The sequence below is a fragment of the Equus caballus genome, chromosome 24 (assembly GCF_041296265.1).
Source record: "Equus caballus isolate H_3958 breed thoroughbred chromosome 24, TB-T2T, whole genome shotgun sequence".
NCBI lineage: Eukaryota > Metazoa > Chordata > Mammalia > Perissodactyla > Equidae > Equus > Equus caballus.
Window position 1 is genome coordinate 26,891,176 of NC_091707.1, and position 25,565 is coordinate 26,916,740.

Here is a 25,565-nt window from a genome sequence, read left to right on the forward strand (position 1 = left end):
TTTCTTAGTGATTTATAACAGTTCTTTATACACTAAATAAATCAGACTCTTGTCTACAATAGTTGTGAACAATTCCCCCAAGTTTCTCTTTTGTCTTGACTTGTGTATGGTGGTTTTTGTCATGAAGCTTTTTTTGTATTTTTTTTTTTTTTGATTTCTGGGTTTCCCATCTTATTAGAAAGGTCTTAACACTCTAAAATTATTTTAAAATTTGTCCAACCATTCTTCCTAATACTTTAATGGTTCCATTTTTCATATTTGTATCTTTTATCAATTTGAAATTTTGGTGTAAAAAGTAAGGTAAGAATCAAACTTACTTTTTCCCAACTGGATACCTAGGTGTTATAATACTTTATTACGTAATCCATCTCCCCTATTCCCTGCACTGATTTGAAATAGTGTTTTATTATATCTAAATTTCCATATGTATTTATGTCTATTTTTTGGCTTTCCATTCCATTCTATTGATTTGTCTGACTATTCACCTGCCTATACCACACTATTTAAATTATTATAGCTCTGTAACATAGTTTTACATTTGGTAGGACTAATCAATCACCTGATGGTGGTCTTTGGATTATAATATTTAACATATGTTTTTAGCAAACTATCTGTGTATTTCCATAATTCTAGATGCCTTATATTCCTTCTAATATCTTCTCTTTGCTGCTCCAGAGCACTAAGTGGTGTTCTTTAGGGCTCTCTGTCTCCCAGACAAACTCTAGATAAGTTGAGTATCGTCTCCACAAATGCAGGGGATCTTGGATTTGATTCGGTAGCAGTGGGGAGCCCAGAGACATTAGTACAAAGGTACCCAGATTTGAGGTTCTTAGATGTACTTTCCCTTGCATGGTATGGCATTGTGTCTATATCTCTGGCCATATAATCAGGGCTGGGGAGGACTCTAATCATAAAACAGCCACAGATTGTGTTTTCACAGATAATCTATAAGATGCTACACACCCAGTGCCAACAGGAATGGGGGAAAAGGACCTGTCCAATCAGCAGGGCCATGCTGGCCCAGTGGACATCAGCTTCTAGGAGAGAGGCATTGGGGCGCACCAGCAGCAAGACCTGCTCTGCAGCTTCTGGTCCTCTGAGGTCTCTGCAGTGGACTGAAGCCAGAGCTAGAGAAGCAGGAAGAGATGGGGGAGGCAACTTTGGAGTCAAGAGAGATTTCCCTTAGGTATTTTCTGATTACTCCTTGTTCTGTTCATCAGGTCCGTGAGATTCTGAAGGGGCGAGAACAGTGTCTTTGGAGTACTTGGCACAATGCCTGGCACCAAGAAGTGCTCAGGAGGTATGTGTTAAATGAATGGAGGGAGTGGGCACCTGCCTGCCACAGGAGTCTTCTTTCATCACATGTGTCTTCCTGGAGTCTCCTCTAACTTCATAGGAAAGAGCAGAACTGGGCCATGAAACAGAGTCCTGTCCTAACTCCGTGCCTGTCATCCTTTTCAGGAGAGAAATATTCATTGAGCAAGGGCTGTGAATCCTCTTATCCTCCCCCCTCCCCTCACACACCTCCAGAGTGCTCTGAGAGTTTCTGCCAGCTTTTTTTCTTGTGTTTCCCTCATCTTTAATAGCCTTCAACTGAAACGTCACCCTCATTCATTACCTCTCCCTTTTCTACGCCAAACCCTTGTGTAAAGTGAGCGGGATAGCAAGGGAGATAGGAATCAATAAAGCTAATCATAACAGCCAACTCTTATGCAGTGTTTACTACGTGCTAGTTTCTGTCTCAAGTTTTCTACCTATTTAATTAGTTTAATACTTTAAACAGGTCGGTATATATTTTTACCATACCCATTGTAAAGGTGAGGAAACTGAGTTAACAGAGAGGTTTAGTAACTTGCCCAGGGCCATGGAGCTTGTCAGCAGATACACTGGGATTTGAACCGCAGAGTCCACTCTAGAGCCCATGCACTGAGACACTATACCCTTTCCTCGGCATGTACATGTGTGTGTTAACTTCATTGAAGTGTAACATTAAACTCTGAAACATGCACAAATCAAGTGGATGACTCAATGAATTTTCACAAAGTGAGCACACCTGTGTAACCAGCACCCACCTCAAAGAACAGAACACCACCAGAACCCCAGGATTCCCAACATGCCCCCTCCCAGTCTGTAGCCCTTCCCCGCCAAGGGAAACTACTCTCCTGGCTTCTCTCACCATTCTTCTGGGGGTCTCTTCCTTGTCTCTCTGTTTTAATCACACATGTATTTCAAGTATCATGGTGTCTTTTGCTAAAGTTAAAATATTCTATCCTGCAGGAGGAGAGGTGGTGATGGGGGTTGGGAGAACACATTTCCTAGATAAGAAATAATTGAGGATGGGAGAGTTGGGGGCAGTTGTTTCATTTCCCCTCGTTCTCTTTGCCAGTAAGTGTGAGGTTCCCCTCTTTCCTCCATCCTCCTCCCCCAGAACTACATCTCCCAGCAGGCTGTGCTCTGACAGCTTTCGGATTTAAATAGGATTCTGGGCTACACCTACAGCCAGGCTGTTGCTGAGCTCCCAGGAGAGAGATGAGCTAGAGGAGAAAGAAGCAGCAAGAAGCAGCCAAGAGTTGAATCAGACCAGGAGCCCGACCCAGAGTTGGAGTCTAAGTTGCTTTTGCTAAAGCAGCAGCAACTAAAGAATTTGAAAATATGCTGGCTATCTTGGGACTGCTCACCTCCGTCTTTTCTTTGCTGTATGTGACAGCTCCATCCATCAGGTTTGTCTTAATTCAGGAACTTGTGCCGTATTTTACAAAGCCCTGAATTTGGAGCCAGAGAGCTTGTAAGTAGATGAATTATTGGCTGCTGAAAGAAGAGAGAGGGAAGGAGGCCAAGGGAGAGAAAGTCAGGGCAAAAAAAACCAGGAAGAAAGGAGGTGGTTACGGATACAATGGTGGAAAATGAGAAGGAATCACCTGGGGCTGGGAGAGGAGGGGCTGGTTTGAATTCTGATGCTAGTGGAAGGCTGAGTGGATGACTCTGTTAGGTAGCTTGACAGACAACTTAGGTGGGAGTCCTTGCTCTGTCACTCTATTCCCTTGGGTTTCTCTGAAGGTCTCCCTTTCTTTACTGTCCATAGTCAAGGTGTCCGGGCTGGGTTACCAAGGGTAGTCATTGCCCAGGGACTCATTGTTAAATACCAGGCATTTGGGGGAAGGAAACAGACTCTCTTCCCTTTGAGACCCTCAACTAATGTTTTGGGATGGCTCTTTTGCTGTGGGATTTCATGAAAAATTTCAGAAAGAAATGTGTGTTCTGAATAGAGAATTTTAAAATTGCTGATGATAAAGAAGGTTAAATGGACATATAAGGGACAGAGTGCTGTTCTAAGTCCTGGCATAGAACTAACCTGGGTTCAAATTCCATTTTTGCCACCATTAGCATGTGACTTGAACGTCTTTGAGCCTCTGCTTTCTCCACTGTAATATGAAAGATATAATGGAGTGGTTGAGAGGATTAAAATAAATTCCCTGTGGAAAGTGCTAGCCTAGGGCCTGGAAGTCAGATGATGCTCAGGAAATATTAGTTCTGCTGCCCTCCCATCCTGTTTTTTGGAACTTGTCAAGTCAACTTTATGTGAAAGGATGCTCTCCGCACAGAGATCTGAACAAGGGAGGTTTTCTTTCTGTGTGCTGATGGCTAGAATGTACTCTCAGTAGGATGGCAGAAAGCCTCTGAAGATACTAGCTCTCTAAAGCTGGAGAGGCAGCCCGAGAGCTGTATTTGTATATGGGACCCCTGGAGGTACTGTTCATTGGTTACTCACCGTTGATGCTTATTGAAGACCTAGGGCTCAGGACCGCTGATTCCAGTAACGCTCATCACCCATATATTTTTAATGCAGGGTAGAGGAGGTCGCTGTCCTCTGGGAATCTCTAGAGACAGAGCTAGATATCTTTCTTATCTAACAAGGAAGCTCTCCATTGGCCCTCACTCAAGAGCATTTGTTCTGTTTGTCCGGAAGACCCTTTGCAGCTTCTGAGCACATGACCGTCCAGGCTGAGCTGATGAGCAGGAGGCTCCTTTGCCCACTGGGAAAATGTTGTCCCTTGAAGATTAGCTTCTTTAGGCCTCCTGACAACAACTGAAAGAAATCCCTCTTTGAGGCTGAATGGACTTTATGTATCTCAGTCAGGGACTGGGGAGGTGGTGCGTAAATGCTTTTGTTTCCCTTGCCTACAGGAAGTTCTTTGCTGGTGGGGTTTGCAGAACAACTGTGCAGGTTCCCGGGAAGGTAGTGGTGATCACCGGCGCCAACACGGGCATCGGCAAGGAGACAGCCAGAGAGCTCGCTCGCAGAGGCAAGTTCTTCCGCTTCTGTGTCCACAGGGCAGCGCCTCCTGCCTTTCTCACTGGAGGCTCTGCCCGCATTTCCTTCTCTTTCCTCCTGGGCTTGGGGGTTCTAGCCAGGAATTCAAGGAAACTGGGATTCAAGTCCACCTCTGGCACAACTTACTCTGTGGCCTTAAACAAACCTTCCTTCCTCCCTTCCTGCTCCTTTCCTATTATATAAAATAAGGAAAACAATGATGTCTGTAGGATATTGGTCAAGTCAGTGATTCTGAAAGGAGATACTAAGCAACATTAAATATCAGGGTGTAAAAACCAAGGTTCCTAGGCTGGGGGTAAGCTGCAGCAAGAAGACTGCTGTGAGAACCCTGAAGTGGCAATATAGCCTCTCACTGCTTAGGGATGGCTGGGAGGAGGCTCTCGCCACCAGTCCCAAGCTCACTTACTATACTGTTTTTCAGTCTAGGGTCTGAACACATTGCCTCTCTGTTTTGGTCCCAGGAGCCCGAGTATACATTGCCTGCCGAGATGTACTGAAGGGGGAGTCTGCTGCCAGTGAAATTCGAGCTGATACAAAGAACTCCCAGGTGCTGGTGCGGAAACTGGACCTATCCGATACCAGATCCATCCGAGCCTTTGCTGAGGGCTTTCTGGCAGGTGAGACCCTGGCAGGTAGCTAGACAAGCAAGTGTTGGATGTGAAAGTGGTTGCTCTACCCTGGAACATCTCTGACTCTTGTATCAGAACCATCACCAATCCCAATGGACAGATTCTGCCACATGAACCAGCATGGCAGGGAATTAGCAAGAGGATGACAGGATGACAAGCTGCGCAGGATCCTTATCGTCTTTTCGCTTCAGCAATGGGAATGTTGGAGGTGTCAGCTCCCTGTCTGGGCTTGCACCTTGGCATCAAGGTGTGGCCCTGATGTCACTCTTTTCTTTCATCCTGAAAATCAACCTTCTGTGGCAACATGCATTAAATGAGGTTTTGCTGCTGCCAAAATTCTTCTGTATCTTGGAAAATGACCAGCTTTTAGCAAGGACTATGAAATCTATGAGGGACAGGGACCGTGTCTGTTTTGTTTACCACTGTGTGCCCGTGTCTGTCTTGTTGCACCACTGTGTGCCCAGTGCCCAGCAGAATGGGCCTGGCCCAGAGTCAGTACTCAATGCTCAGTTGCTGAATGAATGGTGTCCAGGGAGCTATCAGTAACTAAAATTATAAACCCAATGACAGTACTTACTGAATATCATTGAGATAGGTCCAAAGGCAAGGAGCAAATACTCAGGACTATGATAGGCAGCTAGCAGACTTGTTTGTAACTACAGGTTCTCCTTGGTTTTGCCCTATAGAGGAAAAGCAGCTCCATATTCTGATCAACAATGCAGGAGTGATGATGTTTTCACATTCCAAAACAACTGATGGCTTTGAAATCAACCTGGGGGTCAACCACCTGGGTAAGTGTCTTTGAGTGATTGAAAAGAGAGGCATACCCCATCTTGTTCTCTGTGGGGAAATAAGCCTATACTAGAGCTGAGAATCTCCAATGGTCCTCATAGAGCCCAGAATTCCAATACACTGGACATAATGGTTTTTTGTTCACTGTCCCTCTCCTGACCAGTACAAAAAGATGAGCTCCTCCTGCCCATACCATTAAGAAACCTCAAAACTCGGGAGATGCCAGGGAGAATAATGTCATTCTTGGATGGGGCCGAGGGAGTGCAAGGCTTCCCAAGCAGGGCCCAGTGTGGGGGGTGCAGGAGTCTGTGTTTGGCAGGAGGGGTCAGATCTGTAACTGAGGGCTAAGCAAGCCAAGGGTTGGTCCATGGAGGAGGCAGATCTTGAGGACTTGAGGTGAGAGAGGCTGGGGTTCTGAGTCCAAGGTGATGGCTCTAATGAGGAGATCATGGATCATGTCCTCTGATGCTAGGCAAGTGATGTTTTTCCTAACTATCCCAGCCTTCCTTCTGTATATGTGTGTGCCTGGGCCCATAGTTGTGTGATCATGGCCAGAGGGGGACTGGAAGCCAGCAGGTGGCATTTCTCCTGACTGGGGCAAGGGCAGAAGTACAAATAAGTACAGATTAAGTCTGTATTCCCTTATCTATCATCTAGTGCTGCCCTTGCCTTGAGGAATCTCAGACTGACAGACCATTAACACTGAATTACTCTTGGCATCAAAATTTCTTCACGTTCAGAAGATAGTGAGCTAATGCCAAAGTCCTCTCATCAGCTCCCACGCCCTGAGCCTGGGCTGCCATTCTGCTCTTCAATCTGCCCTGCTGGTTCTCCCCGCAGGCCACTTCCTTCTCACCTACTTGCTCCTGGAGCGGCTGAAGGAGTCTGCTCCTGCACGGGTGGTGAACTTGTCATCAGTGATCCACCACCTTGGCAAGATTCACTTCCACAACTTCCGCGGTGAGGAGCCCTACAGATGGGGTTTTGCTTATTGCCACAGCAAACTGGCCAATTTGCTTTTCACTCGCGAGCTGGCCAAGAGGATCCAAGGTAAGTCTGGAGAAAGGGCCAGGGTTAACATAGCAAAAGCACGGTCTTCAGTCCAGATTACAGATTCACAGAAATTCTAAAGCCAGAACGTCAAACATGCACATTTCAGTGGTAGCTCTGTACACGAAGGAGAATGAGGTTATAAACAGAATAAAAACACAATTCTTGCCCTTGACAAGCTTCAAATCAAACAGGGGTTAGGAACTTAGAAAGTTACCTTACATTTATGTCACATCTTATCTCAATTATGATCTCATTTGATTTTTCACAACAACCTCTTGCTACAGACAAAGCAGGTATTATTATTACTATTTTCTGGGTCCAAACTGAAGTCCAAAGAAGTGACTGGCCCCAGGAGATATGGTAAGTGAAGTAATCAGGACCGAAACATGGGAAAGTGAAGTAACCAGGACCGGAACGTGGGAACGCTGCTTTAGGTCCAGGTGCTTTCTTCTGTGTGCTATTAGCAGAGGTTCGCACGATGAGCTGAGCTACAGAGTTGCCACTGCCTGGAGTCCAGAGCGAGGGCTGGATGTCAGGCCCCTGGGACTGAGTTCTTGCTCTACCACATACTAGCCGCATGTGCATGTGGCCGTGTTCCTTTAACCTCCCCTGACTTCATCCTCTCAGCTGTAAAATGAGGTGGGGCCGCTCTTAATTCTACGATTCTGTGCTCCCCTGGAGTTTTTGATGCGCTGCTGGCTTTCACATCTGCAAATCTGGGGGACCATTTGCTACAGCGAATAAGCCAGTGTTTGGGAACAACAGTACAGAATGCAGAAGATAGAAGAATAGGGTAATCATTAAGAGAAATAATAATAATGACATATTATTGTTATGTTGAGTTTTGTGTGTGCCGTGTACTGTACAAGCCTTCATTCATTTAACACAGCATTCCTATAAGGTAGGTGCTGTTATTCTTCCGCACTCTGCAAATGAAGAGATAGGCCGAGATATATTAAGAAACCTTACCCAGAAAGTTTCCTAGCTGAGCCAGGATTCAAATCCAGACAGCCTCACTCCGGAGTCTATGTTCTTTACGTCAAGAGTTCAGACCGTGGCCCTGCAGCCTGCTTGGTATGATCTTAGGCAATTTACTTAACTTCTCTGTGATCAGAGCTCAGTTTCCTCAGCTATAAATGGGGATCTTAATATTGCCTACCTCACAAGCCTCTTTGAGAACTAAATGAGATAATGCATGGAAAGCATGTAGCACAGACCTTGCACATAATGAGTACTAAAAATAGTGGAGGCGCCAGGGATGTCTTGGGGGCATGTTAACTCCCATTATCTCCATCAACACCCCTCAATCTACACCTCATAAAATGTGCTTCCCTGGCAAATGCAGCTCAAAACAAGGTCCTAGCCTACTACCTTCCAACCAGATTCTTCCCCTAAGCACTACCATAGAAATTCCGAAGATATCACCCTCAGTAATTGATACTCTGACTACCAGAATATACTGTTGTTTCTATTATTAAGACTTAAGCCACAGAGTAAAGGTGACATTGAAATAGAAGGACCTTCAACCAAGCACTCCTTTTGGAACATAGAAAGCTGGAAGGCTATAGATCTTTCTGGAAGAGTTCCATGACTTACTAGTCAGATTCTATCTGGCTAGGAGTGATGCCTTCTGAACCCTGGAGCTCTGTTTCCTGAGACCCTTCTTCTCACTTGTGCATTTTGCTGCAGGAGATGAGCTGTTTCCCTGGTCTAACTGTGCTCTCTTTGCCCTAGGCACGGGGGTCACCACCTATGCTGTGCACCCAGGCATCGTCCGCTCTGAGCTGGCCCGGCACTCCTTCCTATGTTGCCTATTTTGGCGGCTCTTCTCCTACTTTTTAAAATCGGTGCAGGAAGGGGCACAGACCAGCCTGCACTGTGCGCTGGCTGAAGGCCTGGAGCCCCTAAGCGGCAAGTACTTCAGGTACGTGCAGGCAGCGCAGGTTCCTCCACCACCTGTGTGCCTGGTGAGGCATAGGGCGCCCTGGGACCCTGAGTGGCTGAGTTTGTGCCGGATAGTGGAATCCAGGTTTGGGTTGGGCCTGCAAACCAAATACTGTCAGTTCTTTTCCAGGGGAACTTACATTAGAAACTTGGCAAAAGTTGCTTTTTTATACCTGCGCGCCAGTTTTCCAGGTGAGCTTTGTAGCTTTCTGGTGATTATGCCTTTGAAAGAATGTTAGCAGACCCTTTGGATCCTTTTTCTCCTCCTTGAAGCTTTTGGCTTACTTCTTTCATGAATCCTTCAATACCACTTAGCACAAAGTACTGGGACAAAGTCACCTCTCCCCAGTGTAAACTCTGTCTAGCAGTGCTGCCAGGGTTGGCACTATCTGTTGGAATATAGAAATAGACATTTCAGTGTAGTCTTACCACAAACTTAATGGGCAATCAGAGTTTGAGAATAAATGGAAGCCCAGGATTAAATCTTCTTCCCATTCCATGACTTGATCCAGCCCAGTTTGCTTGAGACTATTCACTGGTGCCCCACGTATTAAGTGAAGCACTGGAAATGATGTCAGTGTCAAACAAGAGGGGAATGGATAAATGGTAATAGCTAATGTTTCTTGAGCTCTTACAAAGTGTTTGGCACTCTTTAAGTGTTTTACATGTATTAATTCATACAGTCATCCCAACTCTAAGAAGTAGATAATAGTATTATACCCATTTGACAGATGAGGAAACTGAAGCACAGAATAATTAAGTAACTTGCTCAAGGTCATATAGCTTATAAGTGGTAGTCCTGGCTCTAGAGCTGTGCTGTTCAGTATGGTTGCCACTAGCCATACGTGACTATTGAGCACTTGAACTAGGGCTGGTCCAAAATGAGATGTGCTGTAAGTGTAAAAGGTATACCAGACTTTGAAGACAAAGTATGAAAAGAGAAATGTAAAATAGCTCATTAATAACTTTTTATATTGATTACATGCTGAAATGATTTGGCTATATCGAGTTAAACAAAATATAGTACTAAAATCAATTTCACCCATTTCTTCTTTCTTTTTAAAAGATACTTTAAAAATTTTACTACAAAATTTAAAATTACATGTGTGGCTCACATTTGTGGTTTGCATCATGATTTCTGTTAGACAATGCTATCCTAAGAGTTTGGATGTTTAACGTCACTGCCTTAAATATGTGATAAAATATTAGACAGTCACTAAATAAAATATTTTCAAATAATATTTAATTCACAGGAAAATGTTGGTGATATAAAATTGTGAGAAGAAACTGCTACATAGAACTATAAAATTATTCATTGTAAATACATAGAAAACAGTCTGGTAGGATACATAGCAAACCATAAGGAGTGTTATTTCCAAGTGGGTTTGAGGAGGAGCCGGGGGAGTGCAAAGGAGGATTTTAACCTTTTACTCTAGGTATTTCTTTATTATTTAAAAAAGTTTTAAAGATCAAATATTTATTTGTTACTTGTATGATTAAAATATATATTTTTTACAAGAGAAAGCTATCCTCCCCAAAATAGATACAGTACGATCTCAGTTTTGTATACAAGAAAGCGAGAAAGACTATATATCTATTTTTACACAAATAAAGCAAACAAGAGTGTAAGGAAAAGTAATTAAATAATAGGCTTTTCTTTTTTTTTATCGGTACTGCATTTTCCAAGTGTTGTACGGGACTTTTATAATTAGAAAAAAATATCCTTTGAAGAAAAGCACCATGAGCACTGCATTCTGCCTGTAGCACCTTGTCCATCTAGCCTCCAGTTCTCTGATCCCCCCCAGACAAGAGAAAGCAGGGTTACTTAGTCTGGGGCTCCTGGGGCACAAGAGGGTCTGTGGAAAGAATTCAAGGGGTCTGTGAACTTAGATGGGAAAGTAATTTCAACTTCATCTTTCATTTCACTGACCTCCATCTGAAATTTGGCATTTCCTTCGATTGTGAATGTAGGCAGTGAACCACAGGAGTAGTCATGATACCTGTGACTTTGTCACCAGTAAAACTATCAATATTTTCTTATCACATTGCATTGTTGCAGATATCTCAGAATGTCACTTCTGCCCACCACTTTGAAATCCAGTGGTTATTAGACCCAGTGCGAGATCTTGTTATAGAGTACATTAATAAAGAAGCATATGTATTACTATATCATGAATTTGTTTTTAAAATGTTTTAAAATTGCATTTCAATACAATTAGTTTTTGTCATCCAATATATTTTACATATTCATAAATATATTCTGAGGGTCACGCCCAGTGACACAGTGGTTAAGTTCACACGTTCCGCTTTGGCGGCCCAAGGTTTGCTGGTTTGAATCCTGGGTGTGGGCCTATGCACGGCTTTGGCAAGTCATGCTGTGGTAGGAGTCCCACATATAAAGTAGAGTAAGATGGGCATGGATGTTAGCTCAGGGCCAGTCTTCCTCGGCAAAAAGAGGAGGATTGGCAGGGGATGTTAGTTCAGGGCTAATCTGCCTCAAAAAAAAAAAGAGAAAGAAAGAAATATATTCTGAGAAAGAGGCCATAAACTTTTCCAGACTGTCAATTTTCACTCCTGGATGTTCATGCTTTCTCTGCTCTCTAGTGACTGCAAGAGGACCTGGGTGTCTCCAAGGGCCCGAGATAACAAAACAGCTCAGCGCTTGTGGAATGTCAGCTGTGAGCTTCTAGGAATCCAATGGGAGTAGAGCTACCGGAAGAGCCACGGCTTTATCAGGCACAATCCACACCATAATGAACGGAAGCCAAGGAGAACCCACCCTGAAGGATTGTTCTCCTGGCTGGCTGCTGTTGCAAATCCTGCCGTGCTCTGGTCTTCCTGACCCTTCTGGAAACCTTTTCACATCCAACCCTCTTGTGAGGCTGGCTCATGGCATGAGACATTCACACTTACAAAGCATTCTTCTCCAAGACTTGCAAAGTTGGCCACCATCTAGGGGCAGGACGACTGGGAAGATGCCAGTCTGGGCATGGGGCTGGCAGAAGAGCCTGGGAAATTGGATTAATTCCCTCACCAATACCAGAAATGTCAGCCAGCATTCTCAGCTGAGGTGACAAGAGCATCAGTGTTACAGATTTTCAGGAACTATAGACTCAAGCTGTTGACGGATCTCTTTCCTCTTTGGATTGCTAGTTGTTGCACTGAAGTCTGGACCAACTCAGGCAAATCTTGGCTTAACCTTGACCAAATTTGGTTCCTTCCTCTGAGCATTCTGGAGTCACTGCATGAAGCTGGACCTTCCCATTTTCTTTTTCTAATTCTTTTTAAAAATTAAAAATATTTTTTCTAGCTTTAATGAGATATAATTGACATATGACTATGTAAATTTAGACCGTCTCATTTTCAATCATGTAGATGGTTTCTTTTTCTAAAGGGTTCCCTTTACCTCACTTTTCAGAGAAAATAAAAACTACACATTCATCTTACTGCCTTTTTTATTTTCTCAGGGTAGCAAAGGAGAGATGGAACAAAGTGGGGAATCCAACCTCCCAGTTTTGTGAGTAGTATCTTATCCTACCCACCCACCCATAACCTTCTTACAATGTCACATCTGGGTGCAAAATGAGACGATTCAGTTGAGTATTTTTTCAAGTTTCTCCCAGCTCTCACATTTTATTATTTAAGAAGTGATAGGAGTGACTTAAATTACACAGATGTTGAGCTCCACTATAGATTAAATCCAGACGTAGTATAAGACTCCATTTAATTTGATATAAAGATGCAGAAAGACCAAGCCTTGAAACAACCTTCTACCTAAAATCCTAGCTCTTCTCTTTTCTGGCCTCCCTGCTCTCCTGTGCTGAAACCCCAGGTGACCTTCTTCTTGCCTCAAGAACAGGTCACCAGGAAGAGGCAGGGAGATGTGCCTAATCTTTCAGCCAATTGACCCAAGAAGTCATGCTATTGTTTCCAGTTCTAAAGCATCCAAAGGGCATCCAGTGATAAAAATGCCCTTTCCTTCCACAGCAAGTAGACTTTAAAAAAGAACCTTGTTATTATGGAAATCTCCAAACAGACAAAAGTAGAGTAAATACTACTGTGAATCCTCATGTACTTACCTGTCACCCAGCTTCAATATTGTTATCATTTGGTTAATAGTGTTTCTTCTATTTCCCCCATGACACTCTTTTGGGGGTGGGCTGGGATATTTTAAGGGACATTCCAGACGTCATACATTCACCTGTAAACACTGTAATGTGTGCCTCTAAATAAAAACTTTTGTTTTTTTACAAACCCACAATACCATTATCACTCCTAACAACATTAATAATTCCTGAATGTCATTTAATACTTGGGGTTTGCTTCCCTGTGTTAAAGAACAAAGAGTCAACTGAGTAAATTTAAAAATCTAATGGGTTTTATCAAACAATTCATAAATTGGGTGGCATCACATCCAGCAAAGGGGCTCTAAGGAGTTGTACAAAATGGAAGGTTTTTATAGGCAGAAAGAGGGTGGGATAAAGAAGTTAAAAGAGTGGATTATTTCAGGCAAGGTCACCTTCCCTTAAGGGAAAGCAAAACGTCTTATCAGGCAGATTACCTCACTAGTGTTGTTCAGAAAAATTCCAGACTGATTGGCTTAAAATTCCACTTCTGGGAGAGGCTCAAACTGCAATTAGCTTAGGTATTAAGTCTTGGTGGCGCTTAGCATGAGTGACTCCATTTTAGACTTGATTCTTTTTAACAATTTTCCCCTTTTGATCAAACTCTCAGCCTAACTGAGAGATGTGATCAAAATTTAAGGCATGGCGTCACTCACAGCTTTGCTCTGTAGTTCTCACAGCTTTCACCGAGCCTGAGTTTTTTCTTGCTGAATCTCTGTGGTATTCACAGGTCAAAACTTCAGGCTCACAATTTTTTAGGCAGTCTTTCTCTTTGTTCCTTTTTTGACGTTCCAGTCTTAGGGAGTTCATTTGCTTAGTGGTTAGCAACTGCAAACATGCAATTAAAACTTTTGAGAGAATGTAATGCACCAGGGAGATTATTATGATAACTATAAGCAGGACAATTCCTAATGTTTGAAGTGCACTTTGGAACCATGCTCCCCAACTCCCCAACCAATCAAAGAAAGACCCTGTTGAAGGATCACTCTTTTAAGCCAAGTGACTTGCTCAGTGATCTTATGTACTCAGTTTCAGCTCCCTTAGAAGTGTTAACCCAGGTATGGCAGGCAGCTTGGCTATAGCACAAACACTTCCTTGCTTAGCTAAAAGATAATCCTGTTATCAAGAACAACTTTGGACAGAGAGTCTAAGGATCTTTACCGGACAGCTAATGTCTTAGCAATGGAATCTGCAACGTCTCCAAGAATTAAGGAGGGTTTCTGATCATTTTATCTTTTGTATTTATGCCTAAGCTAGGGCACAGTCAGGATTGTAGTGCATATGGGAAGAGAATCTCCTAGCCTGAAATGGAAAGTGGTCCTAAATGCCTTATGAAGGTGGGTGCTGCTGGTGAGATCGCAATGAGTGGGGGAAAATCTGATCTAGATAAGCATGGGGATGCAAATGTACTAAGATTCGTGTAGTTAAATGTATCTAATTGGGTACATACAGCTATAATTGGCACAGGTTGTTCTGGCCATAAAAGTTGAACTTTGTAAAAGACTCTTAAGGGAGGTTGATTGTAGTTTTCGGTGACATTGGAAATAAAAGAGAAATTGGTCACTGGGAGAACCAGGGGATCTCTTGCATCATGACAAATCCAGCAATCTGAAAGTTTGCCCCCCTTAACAATGGCCTGAGAGATACAGAGGAAGGTGTTCTCTTTCCAGGCCAGTGCCAGAGTAAAGGAAAGAAAAGAAGAGAGGGTTTCCTGTTTAGTTAAAGCATGAAGTCTTGATCTAGTATCTTGGGAGGAAGCGGTCTACATTTATGTCAGCTGCTTCTCTTCCTCGTCAATTTTATTTGTAGGTCTCCAGCGTCTATAAAGGACCAGATATCAGGTGAAGCTTTCTTTAGTTCTGAGATGTGTACCCAAGGTTCAAGTTCCTGAAGTTTGGCTGCCATCTGTGTAATGAGGAGGACCTGATATAGTCCCTTGCAAGGAGATTCAAGAGCAGTATTGGTTCTTAGTGACTTGCCAAAAGTCCTTTCTGTGAATCTCCTTGAAGATGAAGTACGTTTGCAGGACTGCTTTTGTAAATGCATCAGAGTAAAACAATAACTGTCTGTGAAAAGAGTTAAAGATGCTCATTCTTAAAGATCTGATGAGAGTTCACTATAATGGAATTGACAAGGAAATTTGGTTGTTTCTGTAACATGTAACATTTTAAGATAATAGCTAGAATTATGGCTGGTAAAATAATGCCAAGACACATGAGAACTTTAGGAATTTCATGCAGTTTCTAGAACACTTATATTAATAACATTCACCCATACTATATAACCTAAGAAAGTTTATCATCACTTATTTGACAATGCTTCTCATATAATTTAATGTACTAAATAAGCCTAATTAGTGTAACATCTCCCTGTTATAAGGAGAGAGAACAAATCTTTTGAGATTTTCCAGGGGCCCTCTGAAATATCCCAAAGTTAGTTTGAGATTAGTAATTTAGAATTTGATTTGGGGAAGTTTGTCAAAAATATCAAATGACATTAAAACACTTGGGCAAATAGCATCATAGTTCACAGTGAAACAATACTTAGTTATCTATGTAACCAAAGTGGTAATTATATTCTTCACAGGCAAATATAGAAGGCTACGTAGTTGTAAAAAATCCTTAGCTGTTTTAATGGAAAAGACTCAGTTTTCTTAGGTAATTAAAGACCTGATGATAAAGATAACATGGAGCACAGTAATTATTTTGATAAGACACAAAATCTTTGCTTTCTAGGCAGACTACCGAAAAGGCAAAGAAACGTTCACAATCTGTTACCAAAAGCAGACCAAAAGTCCAAGAAAATTTTATCCTTTTAACAGAGAGAAAATCAACTCTAATTTTGCACCGGTGTACTTTTGATATTAAAACTCACTCACTTAATTAAATTCATTCCAATCTTAGCCAGTCTTGGCCACACATAAAATTCATTTCTAAAGATTCATTTTCCACAAATTTGCTACAACCTCTTTTTCAACATTCAGATTTTGTCCACTTCTGGGAGAGGCTGAAACTGCAATTAGCTTGGGTATTAAGTCTTGGTGGAGCTTAGCACAGGTGACTCCATTTTGAGCCTGTTGTTTGTTTTTAACACCTGGTTGTCTCACAAATGTCTTTTTACTGTTGGTTTGTTCAAATCAGTGAAAGAAATGGTCCTTCTGAAAAAAAAAGAGAAGCCCCAGCAAATCTCCTTTTGCCTGAATGAATACCGGCTCCCTCCTGAACCAATCACTATGGCTAGGGATAGGCTAGGTTAATTGGCTTAAGCCAATCACTACCCACACATGAAGCTGGGATCATCCCAACCACCCCACCCAGTGAGGAAGAGGGGTGGCTAACATAAAGCACTTACGCTAGTTAAGATTAGCTCGCCTCACAAGAACCCTCTGGGGAAGATTCTATTGCTGTCTCCATTTTACTGATGAAGCACAGAGAAATCAAGTAGCTTGCCAAAGTTCACACAGCTGGCAAGTGGTAGAGTGGACCCCGGTAGTCTGACTCCAGAACCTGCACTCTGAATAGCCATACTCTACTCCTTCCCACGGTGGAGGAAGCAACAAATTTTCTCAAGGAAAAATCTGGGAACATGAATGGGCAAAGGGTTGGGGGGAGCCATAACACTGGGGAAGCAAGTAATATATGTTCACTGCAGGGACCTACGATCTGTGCCTCCTAGGCTCTTGGGTCAAGTGGAAAGTCTGGTGAAGAATGAAGGGTGAAAAGAAGAGAGGAAAAAAATCAAAACAGGAAAGGGCCATGCAAGTCTGGTGGACAGGCCTGGTGAAGAGTCTGCAGGGGATTCATGATCCTGGATGCCTCCTCTGGGCTGGAGGAACAAGCGTAAATCAAGCACTAGGAGTGTGGATGTGGAAGGCAAGTGTGCAGGGCTGCTCTCTGTGCAGCAAGGAGAGCAAGTAGACCATGGGTGCCGAGGCAAGGATTCAACCTGTGTCCTAGCTTAAAAGACAAGCAGTGTAAACAGTGAGGCAAAGGGGTGGGGTTGGGGTGGGGGCCTTTATGCATGTCAGAGGGGACTGGTTGCAGGTAGAAGAAACAAAGCCATGTATCAGCTGCAAGGAGTTGGCTCCAGCTGCTACATCCAGGCAACAAGCTGACATTGGTATTGGTACTGGTATAGGTGGCTCAGTGTTCTTGAGCAAATGTGCTCTCAAGGCTGGGTTCCTCCACTTCCACACATTCAAATAGTCATTTTTATTAAAACGGTATCTTCTTTCTATAGAACATCTTTTTTCAGAGAGAATAGAATGCTAACACATTCAAAAGATTGTTCCTTAAAATATATGGAATCTTTATATTATGTGTCTTTGGAATCCTTTGGGCTATGACGTTTATAAACTTTTCATGTTTGCCAGACTACTTGTTAGTATGATAGACTTAATGAAATTCATCCTATTCCTGATTTGTGTCAAATATCTGAAATCTGAAAAACCACTTTGTATATTCTCTAAGATACTCAGAGAACTTGGGGATGATTGCTTGGGGCAAGGGGCTGACAGCTTCAATCTGGAGTACAGGGGCTGGGGGAACAGCCAGGGAGCAGGGCCTGGAACTCAGGGCCAAGACAGCAGCTTGAATGTGGCATCCTCAGGGTCAGTGAATATTAAGAGGAACCCATCTGAGCTGGGGAGACAGATGGAAAAACGTGATTTGAGTGAGAATCTGGCACTCAAGAGGGAAGGACTTTGCTCCCCCATGGCCTAATGGCTTTAGGAATGGTATTTAATGGAGAAATCCTTCCTCTTGAGTTTTAGGGTTGGAGATGGGGGCAGTCACTGTGTTATTACCTAACTCTGATCTCTGGAAATCACAGAAATTGCCCCAATTCTACTTCCCTAATTGTAACTTCCAAACTGTGGATCTTCTTCCTTCCTGAATAATGACTCTATTTGAGGCATGCATCATTTCCTGCCATCTTTGGCAAGTGGCACAGCTCAGTCAGCTCAAAGTGGTACAGGGCTGGGGTGGTTACTGCTAACCACAATGTTATACTGCCTCTCACTTAAAGAAGTCTGTGAAACATTGTTTGGCCAAGGAAAATATTTTAAATCTGAAGTTTTCTGTTCTATCTCAAATTGTTGGGTGCATTTATATCTACCAGTAGTGACGCCAAATATGTGAGAGCTGAGCAGCAAAGAATGCAAAAAAAAGGAAAAAGAAAAAGAAAAAAAATGATGTGAGTATTGATTTTACACGTTGTTGGTATTTTCAGAATATTAAACAATTGTTGTTCCCCTTGCTCAGATTCCAGACTCCATGATTTCTTGTGGCCTTCAAGCGTCCTTATGAGACTCAGCCTTCCTCAGCACTATTCTTTTAGAATCATCTCGTGCTCAGGCTTCATCTTACCTCTCTATAGCTTCTTGCCCAGCCCCAAAATGTTGTCTAGTCTGCTCAGTCTGAGCAAGGAACAAGTACCAGCCTTAGCCTCTTATCCTGTTTCCAGAAGAGACTTGCCCCAAGTTAACAACCAAGCAAGGGTAAGGGCTTGCCCCAGCACAAACAATGCTGGGAATCTAGTGATTGAATCATCATTCAACTTTCTCTTTTTTGCTCCTTAGATTTTCCCATGACCACAATGGCCATTTTTCTTTCAGTGTAGTTGTGCTATGGATATGGCTTCCTGACAGGCAGAGTGCCCGTTAGGATACAGGAGACAAGATCCTGGATGATAAGGGCTCAGGAATTACAGTCATCTCAGATTTCTCTGCTCCTTAGGTGCTTCTCTGGCTGCCCCAGGCCCACTGCCTTCACTATTCTTGGCTTCTCTTATACTCTGAGACCCTTAGCTAGCCTAACCCAAGATGAGGAAAATCTCCTTCCCCTTTGGCTTAACCGAGACTGGCTTAAATTTCTCAAAAATAAAACTTGTCTGGGAAAGTAAAGGAAAAGGAGACCAAAGAGGCATATCAAAGTCAAGAAGCAAACAGCTCCAGAGCAAAGATTACCTAAGTGAGGACTGGCTGCCAAAGATCACATATTGGCTGGCACCTGGCGTTTGTTCAACACAACTCTGTATTCAGTGTTGCCATGCCTCCAAGCCCTGGAGGATCTACATTGTGTATTTGGCCTCTTTTAGTGACAAGATAATCACCCACTTTGAGCAGGCTTAGGCCAAAAAACAGAATATTTTGCTCATAAATTCAAGGAAGGGTTGAAACTGAAAAGTGGGAAAGGGCAGGGATCTCAGAAATGACTAGAACTCGAGCGTCATGCTCCCCTCCCTATAACATTTGCCTTTCTCTGAATGTGGACTTGACTTCAGAGTAAGTGGCAAGAAACTTGGCTGTTGAAAACTCTCAAGCTTCACATCGCGTGTTTTCTACCATTGAAGAGGTGCTACAGCTAGTTTCTATTTTTAGTGTTTAAAAAATGTTGGGCTTGGCTTGGGTCACATGCTCACCGTGACACATTCAGCAGTGTAAGGGGGGAAGAGTCATGTAAGAATGTGACAGCTGTAGGGTGGCATTTCAAATCAGTGAGAAAAACATGGTCTATTCAGTAAATGGTGTTGGACAAATAACTATCCAAATAAAAACATAATGTTAGATTCCTTACCTCACACCATTCATAAAACAAGTACTAGATGGATTAAAAAGCAAAGACCAGTCTCACCTACCGAGGATGGTGGAGAGAAAAATGGAAAGAATCTGGGTGGCTGATTATAAAGTAGTGAGTCACTTCCAAAGGCAAGGGAAACAAAAGCAAAAATAAACAAACAGGATTACATCAAACTAAAAAGCTTCTGCACAGTGAGGGAAACCATCATCAAAATGAAACGGGAACCTACTGAATGGGAAAAGATATTTGCAAATCATATATCCGACAATGGATTAATATCAAAAACATATAAAGAACTCATACAACTCAACAACAAACAAGCAACCTGATTAAAAAATGGACAGAGGACCTAAATAGACAGTTTTCCAAAGAAGACATACAGATGGCCAATAGGCACATGAAAAGATGCTCAACATCACTAATTATTAGGAAAATGCAAATCAAAACTACAACAAGACACCATCTCACACATGTTAGAATGGCTGTTATCAAAAAGACAAGAAATAACAAGTGTTGGTGAGGATGTGGAGAAAAGGGAACACTCATACACTGTTGATGGGAATGTAAATTGTGCAGCCCCTATGGAAAACAGTATGGACATTCCTTAAAGAGTTAAGAACAGAACTACAATACAATCCAGCTGTTTTACTTCTGGGAATTTATCTGAAGAAAATGAAAGGATTAATTTGAAAAGATATATGCACCCGCAGGTTCATTGAAGCATTGTTTACAATAGCCAAGATATGGACTTGGCTGGGACTTAAACGTGTCTGTCAATGGATGAATGGATAAAGAAGGTGTGCTGTATATATATATAAACACACACAAGGGAATACTGCTTAGCTATACGAAGTATGAAATCCTGCCATTTGTGACAACAGGGATGGACCTTGAGGGTATTATGCCAAGTGAAGTAAGTCAGATGGAGAAAGAGTATGATTTCACTCATAGGTGAAAAAGACAAAACAAAGAACAAACAAAACAAAAACAAGAACAAACTCATAGATACAGAGAACAGATTTGTGGTTACCAGAGGGGAAAGATGAAATGGCTGAAGGAGGTCAATTGTATGGCAATAGACAGAAACTAGACTTTTGGTGGTGATCACTTTGTAGTGTATAAAGATGTCGAATTATAATGTTGTACACCTGCAACTTATATAATATTATATAACAATTTTACCTCAATAAAAATATAATAAAGTAGCGAGTCACTGAATTAACCAAGACTGGAGCTGCCTTCCCTTGAGGTTTCTTGTCACATGACACAATCAATTATCCTTATTGTTGACGTTTATGTCCTAACTGGTGCAATATATTATGTTGAGCCATATAAAATTGCTGCTAGTCTACCATTTTTTACCCCCTCTTCTCACCATTGCTGCTGGTCTAAGGCAGATGCCTTCCTCACCTGCTTCCATCACCTTCAATTTCCTCATCTGTGAAATTTTGACATCTGTTTCATTATGTTTCTCTTCACTCCAAAGATCTTTCAACTTCCATTAATTTCACCAACCACAGGGATATCTGATCTAACATCCTATTACAGTCTTATTTGTGCTGGTATACTTTCACAGGTGTTCATCCAAATTTTGTGTGTGTGTGTGTGTGTGTGTGAGGAAGATTAGTCCTGAGCTAATAGCTGCCACCAATCCTCCTCTTTTTGCTGAGGAAGATAGGCCCTGAGCTAACATCCGTGCCTGTCTTCCTCTACTTTCTCTGTGGGATGCCTACCACAGCATGGCTTGATAAGCGGTGCGGAGGTCCACGCCTGGGATCTGAACTAGTGAACCCCAGGCTGCACGTATCCTACTGCTACGCCACTGGGCCAGCCCCAAAATATTAATCTACATGTGTGATCTATTTTTTCTACATATGGATATATGATATCTCAGCAAAAGCAATTATCTGAGATCATAGAACACCAGGTATAATTTGTTCTGATAGGAGAAGTAGATTAAGTAGGAGTAGATTGCTGTAACAAACAATAATAAATTTTAGTGGCTTAAATTTAAATTTATTTAAATAAAAATAAAAATAAATTTAAATCAAATAAATCAAATAAAAATAAATTTATTTGATTTCTTGTTCACGTCACAGTCCAATGCAGGGATGGGAGTAGGAGGATGGCTCTGCTGCATATGTCTTTCATCTCAATAAAATCATTATCAGTTATTATAGTTGTTACAATCATTCAATATTTTGTGTTTTAATGGCAGTAGTTAGTTAACTAAAGGATTAAAAACATACAAAATGTAATTGTATTCAAAGTATACACAATTTAAATATATTTTCATAAAAATATAAATTAAAGAACTGCAAAAATCAAAATTATTTTTAAATGTTTTAGGTCATTTTCCTTCTATAATTAAGTTAGATATCAAAGTTAAAAGACAAAATACATTATAGCTATGAATAGCAACATTTTAAATCAAAATTATTCAAATAAAGCTAATATTTTTAGTTTTTGAAAACATAGTTCTGTGAATTTTTATAAAAATAAAACTATTCATGATTCTAATGTTCAACGTCCATTTAGTTGCCAGTGTAAACAATGGATATCATACTTCCTGCATGTTTCCTTTAAACCTACAGGTCTACCAATTTGAAAGTAACACGAATTGTTTATTATTTAGCCTCTACGTACTAGTGTTGCAAACACACACAGATTGGAATATGAAGACAGACAAGAAAATAGATACTCTGCACTACTGAAAATGATACCCATTTTAACGCAAGTATCTGTTACACTCATGCTGAGAAAGAATTTGACGAGTTAATTGATTAGTCTTTTCTCCTTCCCAGTCGCTTCCTCTGTTCAAATCCTCCCGGCACTCAGAAGCAGCAGCACAACTGACACACTTTGAAAACATTCGGATGCAGTCAAGACCGGTTTTCCTGGGACTTAAAGGGCGTTAGTGATGAGAGCATATGTTTAGGGTGTCTGGTTGTATCATGCCAGAACTGAGCACTAGAGCCTAAGCAACAGAGATGCCCAGGTATTCTTTTTTTTTTTTTTTTTTTTTTTTTAAAGATTTTATTATTTCCTTTTTCTCCCCAAAGCCCCCCGGTACATAGTTGTATATTCTTCGTTGTGTGTTCTTCTAGTTGTGGTATGTGGGACGCTGCCTCAGCGTGGTCTGACGAGCAGTGCCATGTCCGCGCCCAGGATTCGAACCAACGAAACACTGGGCCGCCTGCAGCGGAGCGCGCGAACTTAACCACTCGGCCACGGGGCCAGCCCCCAGGTATTCTTAAATAAATTTACTATTTTCTTGTACATTTTTTTTTGTGAAATGTAGGGCTTTTTAAAGTGCATAGCTAAGGGAAGGAGCCCTTCTTGCCTGGGACCAAGGGCATTACTGTTCATATAGTACTGACGTGGCCACTGGGGGCCCAGCCCTGGGAATCCCTGGAAAAAACGGCCCTGTCATGTTCCAGGGCCCGTATCTACCACAGAGGTTTAATGTCAACCTGGCAGGAAAGAAGGATGGAGTGGTTACTGAACCTATGATATTCGCCTCATATCTGAGAGAGTATGATTAGACAGTAAATATCTCAACTCAAATAACAACATGGTACAGGTGAATGTTGTGATAACTGTGGGTATCTATGGGCTGCCCAAAGCACTAGTATTTGAAAGTGTGTTGCATGTCCACTCAGACTCAGTTCCCTGATCTCCTCCTCAGCGCTGACCTTCTCCTCCATTCCTCTTCAGCCTCTCATTCCCATGACAAGGACCACACCTTGTCATCCTGTGAACTTGCTGCTCCTCAGATATCTTAACTTCCAACATCTCACTCCAACCACAACCTCCTACTCCTCCAGCTTTCTCTCTTGCCAATTCCCTTGCCCCATTATCACCCTTGTCTAGCAAAGGCATGGAGCAATCCAACTCTCTGATTTCTATATGCCAGGAAGATTGCTGTGGAAAATCACTCATCCTGGCAGACTGGAGCCACTATCAACCTCTGGTCACAACGTCAACTGGGTTTTCAGCACTGCCTGGTCGCCTGTTCTTCCACAGTCAAGGATGGATCCAGGGACGCTTATACAATTTGTGGGACCATCTTTAAGAAGAAGAATACAAAATTATGTATAAAAGTGGACATTGATTTGGGATGAGGAAAACAAAAACCCATGAGTAACTGGAGCTTTGGGAATTTAAAGTCTTCTGAGATCTCTTTAGGTAATTTACCAGCAATGCTTACGTAAAAATGCCTTCTGATAGCAAGCTGGCTTCCCTTCCCCACCGAAAATACTACAACTCCCAGCAACACCCTTTACTCACAGGGGCCCAAGTAAGCTTCAAAAGCTTCACAGTGAAACTGCCCCTGAGTTTACAACACGTAGTTTGTGTCCTCTCCGTATTCTCAAGCCACTCAACCCACCAGCTCCCTTGAACTGTTAACAAGTGATTTCTCCTCTGACTTCATAGAGAATAAGGAAGCCATCAGTCTTAAACTCCCTCAACTTTCTGCTACCAAACCTACCTGTATTCCCCTCATGTTTTCTCTTTCCACCACCTTTTACAGCAGAAGAGGTGTCACTCCATCCACTTTTTAATCTTCATATTGTGAATTTCTCTCAACAGTTGTCTACCAGTTTCATCAAAGATAGAGTTTGTATTTATGATGGTTGCCCTCCTTGACTCTTCGGGGGTGATTTTCAAAAGTAAAAAGAGCCATATGGAAACCACAAGTCAAAACTTGCTCCTTTGGCTTCTATGACCTCCATTCTCCTGGTTCTCCCCCTTCCTCTGGGACTTCTTTTCAGGTTCCTCTTCCTCTGCCTGCCCCTTAAATTATGGATTTTCTTAGGGCACTATCAGATCATTCACTCATTAAAAAAAATACTAGGCACTGACTGTGTTCCAGGATTGTTGCAAGCATGGGGAAGATGAAGCGGGCAAGACAAAGGCTGTTCCCGCCCTCACTACAAGGACACATGGCAGCAGTGCCCATCCAGGAGATCAGAGAAGACTTCCTGAAGCGAGTGGCATTCAAGCAACACCTGGAGGATGGATTAGCAGGTGAAGAGGAGGAAAAAAAAACATGGTCCAGGCAGCAGGCTCAGAAGGGGCAAAGAATATGCCATACCTGGGAAACTGAAAGAAGGGGAGGCAGAAGGTGAGAAATGAGAGGAGGGTAGGGATGTAATAAGGGAGGGCCATGTCATCCCTGTTAAGAATTTGGACTTTATTCTAAGGGCTATAGGAAGCCTCAACTATTGCCCAGACTTGCTAACGTCTCTGCGTCTACTTTTGCCCCTGACTAACCCATGCTCCATTTTGCAGCCAAAGTGACCTTAAAATTTAAGTCACATCATATCACTCTTTTGCTTAAAAGCTTCTGGCATCTTTCTATTATCCAATGGGCTAAATCCCAAACTCCTTAAGAAGCTTACAAGACCCCACATGACCTGCCCACAGCACCGTAACCAAGCTCCAGCCTGATGTGACTTCTTCAGTTTCTCTCAGTTAGATGCTTTGTTGTCTCTGGACCACTAAACAAGCTGTTCATTCTGCTTGGGACCTCTTCTCTCTCCTACTTATATTCTGGGCGTCACGTCTGCTGGGAAGTCTTCAGTGATCTCCCTGAAGTCCGTATTCAGTGTTCCTCCTATGAACTCTCATTTACACTCTGAACTTCCTCTCATATAACATTTAATATGTAGGACTACAGCAAGTCTGCTACAACTTGCTGTACAACTTGGGCAACTACTGCAACTCTGTAAGCTCCAGGAGCAAGCAAACTGTATTTTTTTTTTAAAGATTTTATTTTTTCCTTTTTCTCCCCAAAGCCCCCCAGTACACAGTTATATATTCTTTGTTGTGGGTCCTTCTAGTTGTGGCATGTGGGACGCTGCCTCAGCGTGGTTTGATGAGCAGTGCCATGTCCGCGCCCAGGATTCAAACCAACGAAACACTGGGCCGCCTGCAGTGGAGTGCGGGAACTTAACCACTCGGCCACGGGGCCAGCCCCTGTATTTTTTTTCTTTTTTTAAAGATTGGCACCTGGGCTAACAGCTGTTGCCAATCTTTTTTTTTTTTTTTCCTGCTTTATCTCCCCAAACCCCCCTGTACATAGTTGTATATCTTAGTTGCAGGTCCT

The 25,565-nt window shown here is 42.4% G+C and overlaps 1 protein-coding gene across 2 annotated transcripts; it reads left to right on the forward strand.

Moving 5' to 3' along the window:
- The first annotated feature begins 2,462 nt into the window (after positions 1-2,462).
- On the forward strand, positions 2,463-12,192 carry RDH12 (retinol dehydrogenase 12). 2 transcript variants are annotated; one of them, XM_014735664.3, is made up of 8 exons: positions 2,463-2,720; positions 4,186-4,304; positions 4,795-4,950; positions 5,649-5,753; positions 6,595-6,804; positions 8,542-8,731; positions 8,882-8,943; positions 11,356-12,192. In XM_014735664.3, the coding sequence occupies exons 1-8, from the start codon at positions 2,653-2,655 to the stop codon at positions 11,439-11,441; spliced, it is 996 nt and encodes a 331-aa protein (XP_014591150.1). In that variant the 5' UTR covers positions 2,463-2,652; the 3' UTR covers positions 11,442-12,192. The 2 variants fall into 2 exon arrangements, with proteins under 2 accessions (XP_014591150.1, XP_001500098.1); XM_001500048.5 differs by lacking the exon at positions 8,882-8,943.
- Positions 12,193-25,565: the final 13,373 nt, after the last annotated feature.

What these genes read in the sequence shown, in the direction of transcription:
- RDH12 (XM_014735664.3), top strand. Translation starts at nt 2,653, where the DNA reads ATGCTGGCTATCTTGGGACTGCTCACCTCCGTCTTTTCTTTGCTGTAT. An exon ending in GTGACAGCTCCATCCATCAG is followed by an intron (nt 2,721 to 4,185) that starts GTTTGTCTTAAT and finishes CCTTGCCTACAG; the next exon opens with GAAGTTCTTTGCTGGTGGGG. An exon ending in TGCTGAGGGCTTTCTGGCAG is followed by an intron (nt 4,951 to 5,648) that starts GTGAGACCCTGG and finishes TTTGCCCTATAG; the next exon opens with AGGAAAAGCAGCTCCATATT.